General features: G+C 33.5%; 3 protein-coding genes across 4 annotated transcripts; 2 read left to right on the forward strand and 1 right to left on the reverse strand.

Moving 5' to 3' along the window:
- On the reverse strand, positions 1–5,675 carry LOC146935169 (prohibitin-3, mitochondrial-like). The gene is made up of 4 exons (XM_085750320.1): positions 5,213–5,675; positions 2,792–2,966; positions 1,154–1,441; positions 1–278 (listed from the first exon to the last, which is right to left on the reverse strand). Exons 1-3 carry the CDS (start codon positions 5,589–5,591, stop codon positions 1,159–1,161), a joined length of 837 nt encoding a protein of 278 aa, XP_085606446.1. The 5' UTR covers positions 5,592–5,675; the 3' UTR covers positions 1–278; positions 1,154–1,158.
- Positions 5,676–7,018: 1,343 nt separating this feature from the next.
- Positions 7,019–14,321, forward strand: ACD5 (Diacylglycerol kinase family protein). 2 transcript variants are annotated; one of them, XM_085750321.1, is made up of 12 exons: positions 7,019–7,404; positions 8,433–8,591; positions 8,678–8,845; positions 8,948–9,040; positions 10,089–10,181; positions 10,890–11,115; positions 11,555–11,648; positions 11,797–11,946; positions 12,076–12,177; positions 12,918–13,301; positions 13,678–13,744; positions 13,816–14,321. In XM_085750321.1, exons 1-12 carry the CDS (start codon positions 7,222–7,224, stop codon positions 13,951–13,953), a joined length of 1,857 nt encoding a protein of 618 aa, XP_085606447.1. In that variant the 5' UTR covers positions 7,019–7,221; the 3' UTR covers positions 13,954–14,321. The 2 variants fall into 2 exon arrangements, with proteins under 2 accessions (XP_085606447.1, XP_085606448.1); XM_085750322.1 differs by having other exon boundaries at positions 8,452–8,591.
- A 3,947-nt stretch (positions 14,322–18,268) lies between these two features.
- On the forward strand, positions 18,269–19,943 carry LOC146935171 (F-box/kelch-repeat protein At3g23880-like). The gene has a single exon (XM_085750336.1). The coding sequence runs from the start codon at positions 18,665–18,667 to the stop codon at positions 19,799–19,801; it is 1,137 nt and encodes a 378-aa protein (XP_085606462.1). The 5' UTR covers positions 18,269–18,664; the 3' UTR covers positions 19,802–19,943.
- Positions 19,944–20,409: the final 466 nt, after the last annotated feature.

The raw sequence follows: 20,409 nt of genomic DNA on the forward strand, positions 1-20,409 counted from the left end.
TTAGAGCTAAATGGTTGATAAATGACATATCATTTTGAAACAACTTAAAGTATTCAATCTCATCGCTCACTATTTGTAATTTGCATTTAGTTATTCTGCAATTATCAAAGCTTTAAGATCCAAGTTCATTTCTAACTTTTGTTTTCAGGAACAATATGAAACCTTGCTCAGATGAGATAGGATCTACAAAGTAAGAAAAAATAAACATCTGTCTAACAAACGAGAGCCAAGCGGCAATGATCCAATCCAAGCATGCCATGACACAATATCATTGATCCCTGAAATGAAGAAGGAAATTATTAGGGGGGCTTAGCCATAGTTAAATATTTTCAGTTCAAAGTACTGAAACATTAGATAACTTTAAATAGCCTAAACATATAGCATCCTGATGATACGCTAGAGGAACATGTACATCAAAATCTTGAAACAGCAACTCAACCAACCACTAATTATTCCGGAGAGGCAGAAAAGGGTAGGACTGGTTTAAAGAAGTAAAAGATAGTAATTAATACCAATAAGACAATAACTTAGAGTGCAAATGACAAACACAATTATGTTTATCTCTTAACATATAACCAAAACAACTTGATACAATGGAATGAAATAAAGTTTGTCCATGCGTCAATATTTCATAATCAACAAAGTGCTTTTTCATAAATTAAAAAAAAAAAAAAAAGTGTAGTGTGCATTAACTTCACAAACTGACAGATACTGTCAACTGGAAAAGTAAAAATAGATACAAACTTCGGGTATTGTATGTGTATGCAAAAATGTGGATGGACAATTTAACAATCATGACAATTAATAACTAGGGTTAATGATTCTGTTTGGACTATGATACTTAATATGATTAATACTAAATATTGGTCGTGGGCATGCAGATCTGGTTAACTAGTCATTTCTTATTGCATAGTGTAGTAGATTGGCAGAAGTGCAGTACGTTGTTTGGGCATTTGAACATCGCTTTTCAAGGAATTTTCATACTAACTGATGCGACTTCCAAGGCAAGCAAATCAAATTGGCATACGTAAGACATACAACAGATACTCAACCTCTAATGCAGGCAAATCAATTTTTTTTTTTTGAAGAAATCAAAACACAGGCAAATCAAATTAAAACCACAAAAATGCAAGAACCAAAACAATGTGATTACCCTCATCAACGTGAAGGATTAAGAGCCATGAGCATGTTCTTTCCACCAGGAAGGTAAGAGACATTAGGAGACTTGGCCAAAGTAGCGGCAATTTCCCTGGAAGCCTCAATCCTCCTAAGCTCAATCAACCCCATACCAGCAACAGCAGTAGCATCAGAAATCAGCTTTGCAGCATCACTTTCTCCCTCAGCACGGATGATCGCAGCACGACGCTCCTGTTCCGCCTTCATCACAACAAACTTAGACCTCTCTGCCTCTTGCTGTGCCACCTGCTTCTGCTCAACAGCCCTGATATTGGATCGTACAGAGAATCAGAACAGAAAGGCCACTTCAGGAATGTCAAGCTAGTTTAGAATATTGGTAAGTTGGTTCCAGTTAACGAGTAAATTAAGAGTCAATTTGTAAATTAATCAGTCTGTTACAGTTAGCTAGTATGGTGAGTTAGCATAGTTACGAGCGAATGCTAAACTTGGTCCCTAAAACAACAGGCACCAATAAGTTAGTTCTTGAAATTAAAAATATTGGTAAGTTGGTTCTAGGTAATGAGTAAGTTAAAAGTCTATTTGTAATTAATCAATTTGTCACAGTTAGCTAGTATAGTGAGTTAGCATAGTTAGGAGTGAAAGCTCAACTTGGTCACCTAAAACAACAGGCACCATTAAGTTAGTTCTTGTCTTCTTGATATTAAAAAAATGGAAAACATTTAAAAATCATAAAGTGTCGGTGATTTAGTTCAAATGTTATGTGTTGTTAAAAAACATTTCAAATTAGTTCTTGAAATTAAATACCTGACATCAAATCAGTCCCAAGGATTACTCATGAATCAAATTAGTCATTATATTTGTAATCTAAATCTCAGATTGTTACCTCTTGATTTGCTACTTAAATGTATGGACTAGAATAACTAATATCTTAAAATTACACACAAAAAAAATCTAAATACTATGGCACTATACAATTTCAAGGACCGAAATTGGAGATTGCCTCATATAGTCTATATATCACCAACACTAAGGTGTGTCGAGTGTCCAACACGACACCGACACATTAAGTTACATTCAAAGCCCGTTTGTTACACGTTCGCAAGTAAAGTTACTTTTCTCAGCTAATCAATCATTTTGTGATTTTAATCATGTTTGTTTAAGCCTTTTCTAATTTAATCAAATGATTGTATTAGATGAAAGTGAGTAGATTAAAATTATGATTACTATAAACAAACACAAATCAGTTCTAGGTCAAAAAAAAAATAATCTCTAAAAATATTATGTAAACTCATTTCCAGATTGTATTGTATTTGAAGCATTTTTTAGATTATTTTCAGATTCTCATTTTTTTAAGAATCTGCAACAATCTCATGAAAATTTCCAAATGTGATTTTTTTTTACAAAATAAGCTGCAACAAACAGGCTTGTCTGATAATCACTTCAATTATAATCTTAAAAAAAAAAAAAAAAAAAACCATAATCACTTCTATGATTCAAAACAAACAGGCCCTGAATCTTAAACAAACAAATCCATAACTAATTCAATTTCTTTAATCATTATCAGTATCCACGTGTCAGTGTTCGCGACTCATAGCATATATAGTTGATTAACAAATTCAATATACACCAAGAAACAAAAGAGAAAGAAATATACCTAGAGAATTCACCACCATATGACAAATGAGTAATAGCAACATCATCAAGTAGAATATTGAAATCCTTGGCCCTTCTCACAAGACTATCCCTAACAAGAGCCGAAACCTGAGGCCTATCCGTAAGAAGCTGATCAGCATTAAACTGAGCAACAACAGCTTTCAAAACCTCATTACCTGTTAAGAGTTGTCAAATTTAGTTCCACATTAATGACAAGTTACTTGTTCTAAATAGCTACATATAAGATTTATCATCCTAGGTTTAAATATGTTTTTTTTAAGTCACTGTAAGTTTCTGTTTTTTTTTCCTATTCAGTCCCTATAAATTACAAAACAATTGCTTTTAGCCCCTGATGTTAGCTTGTTGGGTTGTATGGCGTGATTTTGGATCTGTTTGGTACGACACATATTTAAGCTTATAGCTTATAAGCTGGTATGACTATAAAAGACCCTGTTTGGTGTTTGGTAACTGTCATTTTCTCACAAGCTTATAGCTTATTTTTATAAGCTTATCGCGCTTTTAGATAGACTAACTCAAGTAGCTTATAGCTTAAAGCTTATAACTTATCACTTTTTATCTCAATTTTACCCCTGCAATCTTAATTGGAAAAATTATAAACTACTTCAATAGCCAAACACTACAAATTTATCTGATATCAACTACTCCCTTAGTCCCAAATTATAAGTCGCTCTAAAGAAAAAAATTGCCCCAAGGTATAAGTCACTTTACAATACCAATGAAGCATTAATGTTACTTTTCCTATTATACCCTTAACTATTTATTATTTTTTCTTATTTCAATTCTTTAATTTTGTAAAACTATTTTGAATTACTCTTTCCAATGAAATGGTCAAAAGGACTTATAATTTGGGAGTAGCTTATAAGACATCCGCAATAAGCTAGTTTAGCAGTTATCCACTATAAGCTATTAGTTAGCTACCTTATTGCTAAGAGTGGATAAGCTAGATCAATAAATTCACAGTGTTTACTAAATTTAGCGGTTGAACTAGCTTACAAATATGAAATGACATAAAAAGATATGTTGAATTATTGTTTTTTTAATTAAGGCTAAAGGGCAAAATTGACATAAAAAATGATAAATCATAAGCTTTAATCCATACGCTAGTAAGAAATAAGCTATAAGCTTGTGACAAATCAAACGAGTGTTTTTAGTAAAATGAACTTATAAATATAAGCTATAAGCTCAAATTCAAATATGTTGTTGCCAAACAGACCCTAAACGCAACAATTTTTTAATTTGAGACTAAGGGAGATGTATTGGATTAGGATTCTATGGGATTTTAAAAGACTTTTTAATTATGAAAAAGTCTTGTGGTATTCAATCAAGACTTTTTGCAACTTAAAAAAAGTCTTGTGGTATTCAATCAAGACTCTTTGTCATTTTAAAAAAGTCTTGAGGTATTCAATCAAGACTTTTCATCACTTAAAAAAAGTCTCATGGTATTCAAAATCATTCAAATTTCGAAGGATTGTTTAATAAATTGGATTTTGATGGATTTTGTGGGATTTTGTAGTGTAATTTTAACAAGAAAAAGTCTTTCATGAAAAGATGAGATTTCTTGGGATTGTTTTTCATTTAAAAGTTACTATCTCTTTCTTCTCCCTTCTCTCTCTCCCCTCCCCCCTCTCTCCTTTCGCTCTTCGTCTCTATCTCTCCATTCTCTCTCTCTCTCTCTCTCTCTCTCTCTCTCTCTCTCTCTCTCCCTCCCTCCCTCCCTCCCTCCCTCCCTCCCTCCCTCCCTCCTCTCTCCTCTCTCCTCTCTCCTCTCTCTCTCACCTCTCTTAGAAAAACTCAAACGACTTCTCTAATTTCAAACACAAAATGAGGGCTGACACAATATTTTTTTTTGAAAGATTTGTAAGGGCTGTCATAATTTTAAATATGTACAATTGAATTTTGTGGGAATAACATTTTTAACAAATAAAAAATGTGTATGGAGAATAATGTGTTAAGAGTGTTTTTTAGTCCCTTAAAATCTTATAAAATCCATAAAATCCTTAAAATTTTAAAATCAATAGTAAAAGAATTTTTTATTGGTTTTATTTTTCTTTATTCAAACGCTAGAATTTATTTGTTCATTATTTTTATCATTCACACTTGTAAGTTTATTCTTTTTTCCCCTAAATTCATTGAATCCTTTAAAATTTTAAAATCCCATAAAATCCTTTGAAATCCTTAAAAGTCAGTGTGATAAATCCATTAAAATCTTGAGTGTATAAAGTCTTTTACATAAAAAGTCTTTTAAAATCTCACAGAATCAATACAATCTCACACAGTCTTTTAAAATCTTAAAGACTTTTTTTTATTAAAATAGTCTTTTAAAATCCTAATCCAATACACCCCCCTAAATCATAATTAAAGCTAATTTTATAAGTTGTATTAAGAATTGTAATGATATTACCGATTGAAGGAAGAACCTTCTCGTCATATTCAAGACCGAGATTCTGAACAATAGTAGGAAGACGTTGAGTATCAGGACGAGAGAGAACACGAAGAGTGAGATTCACCATCTGAAGATCTTTGGTACCAGAGATTGATGAGAATGTGTGAGGACGAGTGCGGATATCGAAGACGTAAGGCTTTTGAACCCATGGGATGAGGAAATGAGTTCCTTCACCAACTGATTCGGAAAGGATGCCGCGGAATCTGTCGAATAGGACGGCGCGTTGGCCACCGTCGACGGTGTAGAGAGAGGAGTTGACGGCGGTTGCGGCGGCGCCGAGACCGAATGCGACGCGTGCGAGGTTTGAGAGGATGTTTGCTGCTTGATTGCTTCCCATGGTTAGAGAGAGAGAGAGAGAGAGAGAGAGAGAAGAGAGAGAAAGGGTTTTAGGGTTTTGAAGGAAATGGAAGAAGAGATGAATGAAGTGAAATGAAAAGAAAGGGTTTTGGTTTTGTTTTAGATGATTTTTTTTTTTTTGACAAAATTTTAGATGATTTTTTTGTTTAGTTATTTTTTTAATGGAAAATGAAAATGAGTGAAGTGAAGTGGCGTGGAAGAGGAAAAATCATTTTATTTTAAAATTAATTAGTTAATCTGGCAACGAAAAAGAAGTGTGACTTGTTGAAGGGGAAAAATTAAGTTGAAATAAGTGTGTTTTTAGAATGTAGGATTCATGGGTGTGAAGTGAACACATGGTAAACACATAAATATGTGAGAGTAGGAGATTTTTTTTAAAAATTAAAGGTTGTGAATTGAGTTTTTTCCAAAGATAGATTATAGAGTTGACTGTAATTTAACGGTGTTAATACGAAACGAGGTGTTTGTTTTTTGATGAAAATTTAAGGGAGGTTAGTGTAACTATATGGGATGTCGGTGTTATTTGAGAGAATCACGAGAGATGAGTGTAATTTTTCCTTAAAATTAAGATCCAAAGTTCATGTATCTTCCACATTATCTTGCAAAGAAACGTTAAACAATAAAATCTTTCTTGTAGGCATTATGCCGTTATATGCTATTAACTTGGATGCTGTGAGTTTATTCGTAGATTCATCCTTTACGTTTTTGGCGGTGTTGAATGATATAATCTCTCGATTTGAGTATTTTTTGACAAAAAAAAAAAGTTGTCTAAAAGTACTGTATTTTACACTCTCTTTTCAATATTTATTCTCCTATTGATTGAAGTTATGAGTCCCACCATTTTATATTGTCTCTAATATGTATAAAATGAGATTTGTCCAACCATTTACACCACATGAAACTCATAGAAACCGCGATGTCTCAATTCAAACATAAATGTAGCGTCGAATGTAACAATATTGACATTGACAAAACTCATAAGGGCTTGTCAAGTGATGTTGTCCCATGACATTAGAGTACGCTTCTCTCAAGGTCTCATGTTCGATTTCCATGCGGCCAATTTTAATGAGCTAAGTCCGTACAAAGCTATGTTTCGACTTTAAACGGGTCCTCCAACAAATGAACGATGAGATTAAACTACTCAAATTAGTCGATCATTGAGCTGAATACCAAATTAAAATAGAAATTCGACGAAATAGACATTAACACATCATCATCATCATCAGTCTCATTCTATTAACGAGATTATTAATTAAGACTAATTAAATGATTATGCTAAAAATCTTACTAAATCAAAATGAGACATCCATTGGAGTATATTGTTCAATAATTCCCTTCAATTTTGATGTCAAAACTTGTGGACCATTGTCTCGTGCTAAATCTAGTCAATTCTTTTACCCACAAGTTGTTTAGATAGAAGCCGCCTAAAAAAACCACAAAAACAAAACGTAGGTTTCTGCTAGAAAAACCTCAACCTCAATAAGTCATAGATTAACAACTTTTTTCTGATTGTTGCAACTTTCAATCTTTGCTGAAATTATTCAAAATCTTGTCTTTGAATATACTAAAGAAAAACATATAATCTCGTTTCCTTGACTCTTCATTTGTGAATGGAGAGAGAGGGAAACGATTTTGACTTGGGAGGAGAGAGAGACAAATCTCTCCCAAGTACATCTTTGGATCGTAAAGGATCCATTTTTAACTCAACCCTTTTGTTGGATCATGTTGGTGAGGTCATTCTTAGCTTAAATTCAGATGGGTTGTCTTGGAAATCCGTGGAGCCTTTGGAAAATGTATGTTTTTTTTTTATTGCTTTTAATATGTTTGTGAAAATTTATTGCTTAGATTGTGAAATTGCATATGGATATTGTCTTGGTATATGTTGGTTTGATTTGACAATTGGCACCCTTTGTTTAAGCATTCAACTATACTGGAATGGATATGTTTTTTGATTCATGCCTTGTTTGGATAAACAACTTAATTAAGCTCTTATAGCATAACACTTATGATAAGTGCTTATATATTATAAAATCAAATTGTTTTCATACGAGCTATAAGTTGTTTTCATAAACTATCCTAGAGAGATTACGAACATACGGAAAACAAGTCATGGATAAGTTGTTCTCTTATGTTTCCCTATGGCAGAGAATAAACTCGAATAAATCGATCTAAACAGCCTCTCATTCTTTGACCGGGGGAAAATATTTGGGTGGAGTTTGTAGGTCTAAGGGCCTATGATGGTTCACATATTGTAATTTAATTTTATGACTGGAATTAAAGGCCATTCTGTCATTATCTAGTTTTCATCATGATTGAGAATGATTTTGCTTTGAGTAGCTTTTTGTGTTTGTTTGTTCAAACTTATTATACTCAGGGGTAAAGGATTTAGTCTCGAACTTTGCTTATGTTTTCTGTTTAAAGCATAGTTTGTTGTACGTTTCACATGATCATTTTTGCTTGTGGATGATTGATTTGAACCCAAGTTCAGATTATGTAAGTTGTGCATGAATTGAATATCATTTTTCCTTGTGAGTAGGCCTGCGACTGCATTTGATGTAGTTGCAATTTTATACTTTATGATCGAAATAATCCTGTTTGTGTTTTATATGTATCCATGGATACAATATCATGATTTTAGTTACTGAAGGGAACCCCTATGTCACGATTCCACTAAACTAGTACCATAATTTTCTCATGATTTAGTTAATACCAACTTTTCCTTACATGTTGCTTCTTCCAAAATTCTAATTAAATGATTAACTTCATTAATTTACTTCCTAATTTTTCTTCTTCTTAATTTTCTAAATATTTAATGGAACAGGATGTTTCAACTTGTTTAGGCATTAAATACGTTTCCAAGGTTGCCTCTGAGATCAAACTTTCGGACATATATGCTGTTGAGAGGATTGATAACAGTTCGATTCACAAATCAAATCTCCCTCGTGGCACTGAACGTACACTTTCGAGTCATGATAGAAAGGTTTGTTCTTGTTCTTAGGTATGCAGTCATGTTCTCTATATGTTTACCATGTTTCATAGTTTTTTTTTCTTCTTACAATTATGCAGATGTTCCACTTTACTGTGCACGGTTTTATAAAGAGTAAGAATCAACCTTCACAGTGGATCCTGGCTGAATATACTTTCGGGCATACAAATTTGCAAACATGTCTGATGTGGGTCAATCAACTTAATTCATCTTTGAAACTTGAAGTTGGAAGACCAAGGAGCCTGCTGGTATGCTCCGATATTGATCAAACACTTGCTTTATAATTTTTCTTTTCATTTTCATTGATTAATTAAAATGAATTTTCCCAGATCTTATTTCTGATTCACTAGGTTTTTGTTCATCCGAAGAGTGGAAAAGGTAATGGCTGTAGAAACTGGGAAGCTGTGGCTCCTATATTCTCACGCGCCAAAGTAGAAACGAAGGTGAAAGTTTAGCATCTCTAGTGATTTCCTGAATGGATAGCTATTGATAAACTTATAATATATTTACATGTATGGATTAACAATTTAATTAATAGCTTATAGCATAAGCGCTTATCATCTAAGTGCTTATGTATAAGAAGCTCATAGAGTCTTCAAATGGGCTTCAACTCCTTGTGAAACAACTTTTCAAGTCTTATTTTTGAACTGTGGTTAGTGACTAAAACACGAATAACTACATTTGCATTGATTTCATGGCACTGAGTTTTGAAAACATGCTTAATTCATTCAGTAATGATATGATTAACTACTCCGTGATATGTTATGTTATGCATATTTAATAATTGTGAATATATGATTGAAATGAAATGAATTTGTTGATAATTACTAGTAAAACATAAATTTAATCAATGCAAACATGCATTCACATTTTGGAGGAGAGGTCAAAATGAAATAGTTTGATATTATGTCTGCATTTGTTTTTGAAAATGAGATCCATTGATCCCTGTTTAACCAGAAAAAGATTGATAGGTAGTCTTATTACGTTGATGGTTTGCTTAAATTTGATATATTTTTATTGAATTAGTTTGAACTGATTAATGCTTCTGTTCCTTTTTAGTTGTCACTTTTGTAGAAGAATTTTATTCCTATTTATATGTCATTTTCAAAGTTTAATACAATATTAACTATTGTTTTGCCCAAAATGGAATGAGATAATCAAGGGTATTATAGTAGAAAAAAGACTAATAATTCCATCAAAAGTAACATAATTTATTTATTGTCTTGGCATGTGTAAATAATAATCTTATAACGATAACTAAAAAGGAGCGGAGGGAGTAGTATTTAACTTGGATTTTCTTAGTGAGTGACCTACTTTCGGCTCTGCTAGTATTTGTATACATAAATCTATTCATTTTCACATCAATGCTAATGTTTTTGCTCCGCATTATTTCAAACTAGAGTCAGAGAATATCAGCTTTATGACAGTAACTGATGATCAAATAAGATTGTCAATGGGATCCAAATAATCGATTTTTCTTTTCTTCACCAGGTGATTGTGACAGAGAGAGCAGGACAAGCATTTGATATGATGTCATCTATAACAAATAAGGAGCTTAACTCCTATGATGGTGCTATAGCTGTTGTAAGAATTTAACTCTATTATTTTACATTGTACTATATATTGAAATATTTCTTTTGATATCAGTCAGTGTGATATAACAAATAGTGATATGTTTATACAGAAATCGTTAAAAGTAGATGCTTTTTCCCCCCACTTTATGGATTAAAAAAAAAAAATATAGAATATGTTGGGAAATTTAGGAGGCATTGTTCCCTCTCATGTTATCCCAATTTATGCTTTCTATCCACTATCTGACTGCATAATTTCCTGCCCTCATTCCCTCACACATTCTCATCATGATTCCTCCTAATGTAGTGGATTTCATTACATACCTTTCTTTTCAATTCCTTCTCATATTTTAAATCTTATGCAGTTTAATTTCACAAGGATGACTATCCTAATTGTTTATCATACATGTCCTGTTTAATCCTACAACTTAGTTATGACTAGGGCTATTAAAATAGAATCATATTATATGCATATTCGTATTATAAGTCTAATTTTTTCGATATGTTTATGACGAAGCTTCATGTTATTGAAGTTTTAAATCATGATTTTTAAGTTTCCTTGTCGCTTATAAGTCTAATTTTTTCGATATGTTTATGACGAAGCTTCATGTTATTGAAGTTTTAAATCATGATTTTTAAGTTTCCTTGTTGCTTTCAAGTTTTAAGTGATATTTTCAAGCTCCTTTGAGTTATTGTATTCTTCTAATTGAGGTGGTTCCAGGGTGGTGATGGATTTTTCAATGAAATCCTTAATGGGTTCCTTTCTCCCAGGCTTAAAGCTCCCTACCCACCAACTCCTCCAGATTTTGTTCATTTGGCTAAAGATAAAGGCGATTCCTTGGTTGTCAATGAAAATGAAGTATTTGAGGAGACTTCGAGTCAAAGTGAAGACCAGTTTCCTCTGATTTCAAGTGCAAATGAATCTGGGTCGAGAATATCAAATTCTAGTGAGTTCAGTTTATCTGCACTTCAAGTCCATTTTTTATATTTTTGGATGTCTTCGAAATTACAGTAACTAAAATGAGCTGTGAAATGGATAAATTTAGAAAGTAATTTGTAAACTGTTTGTGATTTTCATCAGCATGTTGATATATAGGAAAGAAGAAGTACAATTACTAGTGTATTTACGAGAACAATAATTAAGAATTGAGCTATTCTGTGTATTAGTTACAAACTTCATTCCAATGTTCCATTAATTGCATTTTATCTTTAAACATGTTTTTTACATTTTTTTAGTAATTACTATGAAATGTTGGTGTTTTTGCAATCTCCATTTCTATGCCCCCTTTGTACGATCAAGTTATTTCATAGAATACAGAACCACAATGAAAAGTAACATGTAAAACAATAATTACAGTTTTTTTTTTTTTTTTGTGGCTTTTGAAGATTCGGAAGATAAGGCTCCCGAGTTTCCTGTTCCGAATGAATGGTTTAGATTTGGGATCATTCCCGCCGGTTCAACTGATGCCATTGTGATATGGTAACTTTTTCTTCCCAGTATTTTTGACAACCTTTCAGTTCTAGTTCTGCACAAACAATAGACATGATTGTAGTCTATCCTTGTAGTTTTCTGTTACTATTCTTGTGGGTTATTTGAAATTCTGAATACAACGTTGTGTATTTTGTAGTACAACTGGAGCTCGAGATCCTATAACTTCTGCATTGCATATTGTCCTTGGTAAAAGGGTACGCCTTGACATAGCTCAAGTTGTGCGATGGAAAAAAACTCCTAGATCCAAGGTTGAACCTTTAGTGCGCTATGCAGCTTCCTTTTCAGGGTAATATTCCTTCCTTTTTGTTACCTGATGAAACAAAAATAGGCGTTCTTTTATTATATACTACACACCAACTTGCAGTTATTTTAAAGATTTCTTTAGTAACTTATTCTTCTATCTTAATGACTAAAGGTATGGATTTTATGGCGATGTTATCAAAGAGAGTGAGAAGTATCGCTGGATGGGTCCCAAACGTTATGATTATGCTGGAACAGTGGTATTTTTAAGGCACAGGTATTGTCCAAGTGGATATAATCTCAGCTCTAAATATCATTTCTTGAATTGCATGCTTTTCTTTTTTTACACCTTTTATTTCTTTGCATGGCGAACTATGCTGTGTGAATGCATTTTTAGTCTTGAACCACTACACTGTATCCCCGACTATGTGCTGAAATTTAACTTCTTATTAGATTAGATGAATATGGGCTACAAGGATCTAACTCTAGACCACTTCGTCATCATAGATGCTTTGATATCATGTTATCAACTAACTATCCTAAAAGTTCAAGCTGTCGGGTGAAGACACATTAATGATTTGTATATTATATCTAACAAATTCAAACTACTAACCTATCACAAAGCTAAAACAACACACGTCTCATGGACTTTGTAATTACAATGTTCAAACCATTGACTTTATTAGATTCAACGTGTTGGTTATGTGAAAATTCAATCCATTTATTAGATTCTCTTCTTGAGGTTCAGATTCAAATTCAAATGTCTTGTTAACCTGCATTATTTGTTAAAGGGGTTCTCCATCTAATTATGCAATTTTAGTTTTTTGGACTTACTTGAAAATTGATTTTATATGCTAATGGTTGTCTCTTGCATAGAAGTTTCATTTTGTATCTGAAAGTAGTATTGTCAGTATCAACCGGTCATGTTGTGTGTTACTTATTTCAATTATTGGCACTTCTTGACATCTTGCTTATTTACCTTTCTATTTTTTCGTAATCTGTCTAAATATTATTCAGGTCATATGAGGCTGAAATATCATACCTAGATGATGAATCAGAGGAAACCGATTCGACGACTTCCAGAAGGAGTCGTGAAAGTAGCCTGTTACGGGGATTGAAATCTCCGCGCAGATCAGAAAGATGTATCTGCCGTATTAATTGCAAAGTTTGTAATGAAAAGCCAAATAATGCAGCTGCTGGAATTTGCAGCCTAACACCTCATTTAAATTCAGAAAATAGAAGATGGGTGAAATCCAAAGGACGGTTTATTAGTGTTGGGGCTGCGGTAATCTCTAACAGAAATGAAAAAGCACCCGATGGTTTGGTTGCTGATGCACACCTTTCAGATGGCTTCCTTCATCTCATAATGATTAAAGAATGTCCTCATGCTTCTTATTTATGGTAAACATTGTCTGTCTTTCTTTCCACATTAGGCTATGTTTGGATAAATACCTTACTTAAGCGCTTATAGCATAAGCGCATATGTATAAGCTATTTCAATAACAAAAGATAAAATAAAGTCATTATTTTCATATAAGCTATAAACTGTTTTCATAAAAGCAGCTTAGGGACATGTCTAAGTTGTTTTTCTAAGCTCTCTCAAACAGTCCTCTTTATTTAATTCTCTATTCTCTCCCTCTCACGTATCGTACATAGTTTAATTGTTTATGTTTTATTAAATATATAATATATATGCCTCATTATTTCACAAATATCAAATATAGCTTGCACACTTGATAACAATATCATTTCTTTGTTTGCTTGTTGAATGATACAGGCACCTGACTCAACTTACAAAAAGAGGGGGAAGCCCTTTGAATTTTAAGTTTGTTGAACATCGCAAGGTTAGTTTTTCACCCTAATCCACGACACCTTATTCCACTGCCAACTTACTAATGTTACCTAGCACCTGCAGACTCCTGCATTTACCTTCACTTCTTCTGGCAATGAGAGTGTATGGAATGTGGATGGTGAGATGTTTCAGGCACACCAACTCTCTGCTCAAGTGTTTCGCGGTCTCGTATGCATGTTTGCAACTGGTCCTGAAGTTTAATATAGTTTTGGCCATGGTCTTAAATGGAACCATGATAAAGCTTATTTAGTACCAAACAATTTTGTGTATATATTTATCTGTAGCAATGCCTAATTTTCCTTTAAGTGGACGATTTGAATGATGCCTTTTTTTCCTTTATCTGTAGCAATGCCTACATTTGAATTTATGTATGTAACCGTTGGTTCATGATTATATTTTTATAAGGGGAATTCTTGAGGATCAAAATGCAAGTTACCTTAATATTGGGCGAGAGCATGTGATCTTTTATGAATGTTGTAGTTATTTTGTATATGTAGAAAGGTCATAATCTATGTGTAATGGATGTTATATTTTTTAATGAATAAATATATATGACAATTAGCCAGTAATCATGTTCAATGCATGAGTATTTTTAGTTGATATACGAAAGGCGCTATTATTAGTTTTATTAGTTGCAATTAGATTAACCAATATATGAATTATGAGGTTTGCTTTCAGGGTTAAATTATGTGATAATTTGGCCTAAGATTTGGGGAAAAAAGATGTGCCTGATTTTGAAAATGTGGAGAAGGATGGATGATGAAAATATTGATTGCTGATGATAATGGTGAGTCATCTACGTCTACAGTTAATGTTGTTTTTAAAGAGGTCTTCCAAAAGATTTAATGTCTCTATCCGTCTTATTTTTTTACGTTGAATAAAATGTAATTTGTTGATATTTTCTGTTGGGTGCATGTGATTGGTTTTATAATTCTATTTGTAAGGGTATGCCATCACTGTGTCATATGTTGTAGTGTATAATTATGCATTGAACCATTAAGTATCAAGCTTTGTTTGTTTGCTTTGGTTCTTTATGTGTATCTGTGGTAATATATTTGTGGTTTTTCAATTGAGAGTTTGTTATATTATCTTAGTTGCTAAACTCTCTTTGTTGCTACACTTTTTTTACCTTGGTGCATGTCATTTACATTAATCCAATCCCATCTTAATTCATATTTGATATATATTTAGTATTGATTTGATATTAAATTGTGGGTTTTTTAATTTTTGAGTACTATTAAGCTATCTAAATAATTGGTTAGTTGTATGTTTTGGAAAACACCCAATGAATTAAAAGGCATGTTAATTTTTTTCCTTCTTTTCTAATGATATTTTTTTTTCATTATCCAACAGTAATGAACAGTAACATAATCAATAACAATAATGAACAATAAAAGTAAAGGTAATGGTAAAATTAGCCAACGGTCATGAACAGTAAAAGTTAAAGTGTTTTGCTCATTGACCAACGGTTATGAACAGTAAAAGTAAAATTAACGGTAACAGTAACTCACACTTTACAAAATCCATTTTATAAATACTTCACCTTCATTCATAATTTTCATATCATTCTCAGAATATTTATCAATACTTTCAAAATGGCTAAATGTTTTCTTATATGCATCACTCTACTTGTCATTGTTTTGTTCCTCATTAGTATTATCAATACTGAAGAATTAGGAATAACTTATGTAGGAATAATTATATTTAGTGTTTTCCCGTTGTTAGGCTTAACATGGATTATTACCATTTGTTCTGATAATACAAATGCCAATGGCTTCTTTACAAATGCCTTGTATCAGCTTGCACCAATTCTGCCCCATTTGCGATTTCTTGGACTGCTTTCCAGTTTTGCAGCAACACTTTTGCCTGCATAAACACTGAATTTTGCACCTCAATTGTATTGTTCATAGTGTATTGTTGCATTGCTTCCAAATACTGCCCAAAATACAAGCAAACAGCGTAGCTTCATCCCCTGAGAACTGTTGTGGTACCTTGAAAATACAATCTGCTGCAGAATTTGAATGATTCTTGGCAACCGCAACTGTTTGCAAAAATGTACACATGCTCCATATATTTTGACTACTGGCACAATTAAAGAAAATATGATTACTATCATCATCATTTATGGTGCAAAAAACACAGTTGTTGGAAAATTGACTCCTTTTTCATGCAGTCAAAACCGTGTTGGAATGCACCGTCTACTACTTCGCCAAACCAGATTTTTAGTTTTCAGAGGAGCTTTAATTTTCCAAATCAAATTCAATGAGCCATCCATTCTGAAATGAGAGGTGTTAATTAATTCTTGAAGGCAAAAGTGATAAGCACTCCTTACCTTAACTCTCGATTTTTCTCAACGCGCCAAAATACTTCATAGAAAATGAAATGTGTACAGGGATTGATAGGAGGAGAGTAGACTGAGCCAATGAGGGGGCAATCAGTTATTCGTATTGGTACTTTGTAGTTTTCGGCTACACAGATAATGCTTTAAGCATCTCTCTGAGCTTGGCTCTGAGGCGGCTACTGTGATATGTTTCTGTATTAGTTCCTATTTTCAGTAATTAATAATACTATTTGATTTTCTTACCTTGGGTGGTCTGTTTCTTACCTTTGAGTGGTCTCTACAACACCAGTACAAATATAAGGAATATTCCCACATAAAATGTTGGATCATTGCTATCATGATAATGTTTTTTCTGTGAAGATTCATGTTGCTTCACTATGTCTGTGCTGGATTGTGGGCTTAATATCACAGTAAGATATAGCATAAAGGCTCATATAATTTTTTTTAGCTTACAATATCTTCTTTCCCTTGCAGGAATACAATGACACCTTATTGATCAGTTACCTTGCCATGCTGACCAACTACTCAAGGTATGTATGACATACTGGTAAATGTTTCCTTTGTTTGTTTTCTTTTGGGTTTTGTACCAGTTATTTTAGCAAAACTACTTTTATTTTAATCTCATGAATCAACAAAACAAATCGGTAGAAAAAATAAATACAAGGTTGCATTTTTACAAGCATTTGAGCGCTTGGGAAATCTTCCTTTAAAAGCAAGTTATCAGTGGGAAAAAACCAAACCACTTAAATACTACACCAAGCATCACATTGACATACTACTCATCGCGGGACTTTGGCACTCCATATTACCCACATCCGTAGCACAGTTTTTCTTTCATTCCCTATACCCCATATTAACGACTTGCCAAGGGAGAGTCATTTGATTAGAGTCTATTCATACGTATATCTTAATGGATGGATTATATTATGTCGGTATGCTCTATCTTGCATGGTAGATTCATGAAGCCCCATTTACCATATATCCTGTTAGGAACCCAGAACCTAACGGATAAAATAACATAGCAACACTTAATAAATGAAATTTATTATTTACGAAAAAGGAAAATTACAGTTGAACGGTACTCCTACTGCCCAGAGCTAAGCTCCTCTTAGATGAGAGATGACTCTCTAAAGCCAAACCAAATGTTTTGTAGCAGAAAAGTTTCTAAATATCCTTCCCTCTCTCCTTTGCTCACCCTCACCCTGCGGCGTCTTATTATTTTCCTCTCCTTTCCTATGTTTTGATAACATCACTCTCCATCTAATGGGCTTGTGCAACTGATTAGCCAATTGTCTATTTGGCCCAATTCTCATTTGAGGTCTTAACATCCTTATTGGTCTTCTCCCTGTGACCTTTTTTATACCCCTATTAACAACGTTGAATAACATTTTCCATGAGATATGTGAATATATTTTCAAAACTAAGGAACTTGAATGCTATTTCAGTTCAGAATTTTAACCTTGTATTGTATCAATGTGTTGTTAATAAATGCTCGTTTTCTGATATATGTCTTCCTGTAGTGCAATGAATGATTTGGTGGACAAATTCTCTACTGCTTATGATAGACATACCAGAAGGGGTGGACGAACTGCTTTCATGTGAATGCCACCTTGTTGCTCGTTTCTAGATGTCTTGCTTTGGACAGCTTCGACGCTGTAGGCACAGATTTTTGTCTTCTTCTCTTTGCTGCTTAGTATTGCTTGTACGTTGCGTGCAAAATTCTTTTGGCGGCATAGGATTTTTACTCGGTTAAATAGAACGAACATCTGAGCTAGTTTGAACTTTTTTCCTTTCTAAAAATATAAAAATATCCTTTTTATTGTTAATAACCATGGCTCTTACAATAGTTTATCATATTAATTCTGTAATTTAATCTCTTAAAAGTTTTCATTTTGGTCAAGTAGTCTAGTTGCTAGTTTTTTTTTATTCATTTAGCTATTCTATAAACAACTATAAATTTGTAAATGACATTTCAGTATGTGAAGAAGCACAATTCAATTTTAACATAGAAATGAAAAAATGACACCAAAAAGTGTATTCCATTTATATTATAGGTAAATTTCAAGGCGAATGATTTTTTTTTTTTTAACGCCTACATCCGATTAAAACACACTATAATATCACCTCTAAAAACAAATATTTATGTGACAAAATTGGAAGCATGTAAAATTTTTTTTTACTTATACACAATTTTCTTTACAAGTTTATCTACATTACATATATAACGTGAGAGTAAAGAAGACTGTAATAACAGTAACCAAAAAAAAAAAAAAGAGACTGTAATAACAACTTCAAATGATGTGCTTGTTCACCTCAACTATACTCCGATAAATCCGAATTTAATGTGTCTAATGTAAACGAAATCTACTGTGTCTGTTTGCTCTTCCCACCCCCTAAGAATTTGATACAGTTAAATTCTCATATTGGGCTTGTTCTGATGGTAAAGCAGGCCCATGTACCTCACCACTTAAAACCAACTGACCGCTTTCCCTCATCGTTATTGCAGAGAAGACGAGATAACCAGTAAACCCTAATCCCCATTTTTCTCCTCACCAAATCGCTGCTAATAACATGGACAGCGACAGTAACCACCAACGCGACGCCGTCTCTACAATAGCCAAAACCCTAGCATCATCGTTGTCGCTTCACGCGCCGCCACTTCCCACACTTTCTTTGGATCTCATCTCAGAAATTCTATGTAGACTTCCAGTGAAACACCTCCTTCAACTCAAATCTGTCTGCAAGTCATGGAATTCTCTTATCTCTGATCCAAAGTTCGCCATGAAACACCTCCGCCTCTCAAATACGCACCTCGTCCATCCCTCAACCAACTCCAATGTTATACAGTCTTACCTACTCGAGAGTATTTTCACCGACGACGTAACAACTAACTCCGTCGCGCAGCTTGAGCTACCTTCCAATCAGTTTTCCTGCATTGGCTCGTTCAATGGCGTTCTATGTCTTGTAAGTGAAAATGGAGGCTTCCTGAATATTCGATTGTGGAATCCTTCCATTCGAAAATTCAAGGATTTGCCCTCTCTTGAAAAGAAACGAAGTCATCTTCGTCAGGATTTAATCTATGGCTTCGGCTATGATGTTATCACTAATGCTTACAAGGTGGTGGTTGTTTTAAGTGTACGTGATACTGACAATGAGGTGAAGGTTCATACTTTGGGCACCAATTCTTGGAAAACCATTCAAAAATTTCCTTTTGGTTGTGCTCCTTTGCAATTTTTGGGAAAATCTGTGAGTGGCACGATCAATTGGTTGGTTGCTAGAGAGTATGATAACAAATTTCAAGATTGTATTGTTTCTCTTGATTTGGGAAACGAGTCTTGTAAGGAAATTTTGCTGCCGAAGGAGGTAGATGTATCTACTTTGCCTTTGCGTTGGTACTTGGGTGTGTTGAGGGATTGTTTGTGCCTGGTGTTTGGTCATGATGTTTGGATTATGAAGGAACATGGAAATAATGACTCCTGGGCTAAGTTGTATAGTGTTTCTTTCTTGCGAGATTTTCCTTCATCTTTTGCCACTATTGAAGTACTACATATTTTTGAGGATGGCCGTTTGTTGTTGGATTGTATTTATGAAAAGGAACGGACACAGAAGTTGGTTTTTCACAATTCTAGAAATGGCACTTTTAAGTTTAGTGAGTCGAAAATCATGCGTGACGTATGCGTTGAGAGTTTGATATCACCTTGTTCTTAATGCTAGAATGTAGATGTGGTGCTATCTCACTTGAGAGTGAGACTTATCTAAAGCCTATATGTCAATTTCTGTTTAGGATATTTATTTTGTACTTGTTCTGATTATTGGTTACTTTATGGATTATTGTTAAGGTTCATTTGAATATGCAGCTTGATCAATTGTAGTTATTTTTATTTATTTGTTTGTTAGAAGGTTTTGTTCTCTCATGCATTTCATTTTATATAGTTCAAAATCATGTCTTTTAACATGCCCTGGTCATTGTGAAAATAACATGTCATGCCTTTTACTATTTAGTTCTTCTCAACATGACTTATCCCCATACCATTTTTTCTTACTTTTTCTGTTATCCTTAATGGAAGGGAAAACTTCTGCTAAATAATGTGGAGACCAAGTTCAAGTCCACATTCTGTCCAAAATATGAACATTGAATTAAAAGAACTGGAATGGCTTGTGAGAGGTTTGAGTCACTAGACATAACTTGTGAATACTTTGCTAAATTCTCTTGTGCTGATCAGATGAAGGCTTACTGTTATTGTGACCTTGTACACGTCACACGTGCTGGGTCATATAAAATTATCGAACGTTGTAAAAGGATGGTAGCTACATCC

This window comes from Medicago sativa, chromosome 3 (assembly GCF_051527215.1).
Source record: "Medicago sativa cultivar Bolivia chromosome 3, Bolivia_mono, whole genome shotgun sequence".
Classification (NCBI taxonomy): domain Eukaryota; kingdom Viridiplantae; phylum Streptophyta; class Magnoliopsida; order Fabales; family Fabaceae; genus Medicago; species Medicago sativa.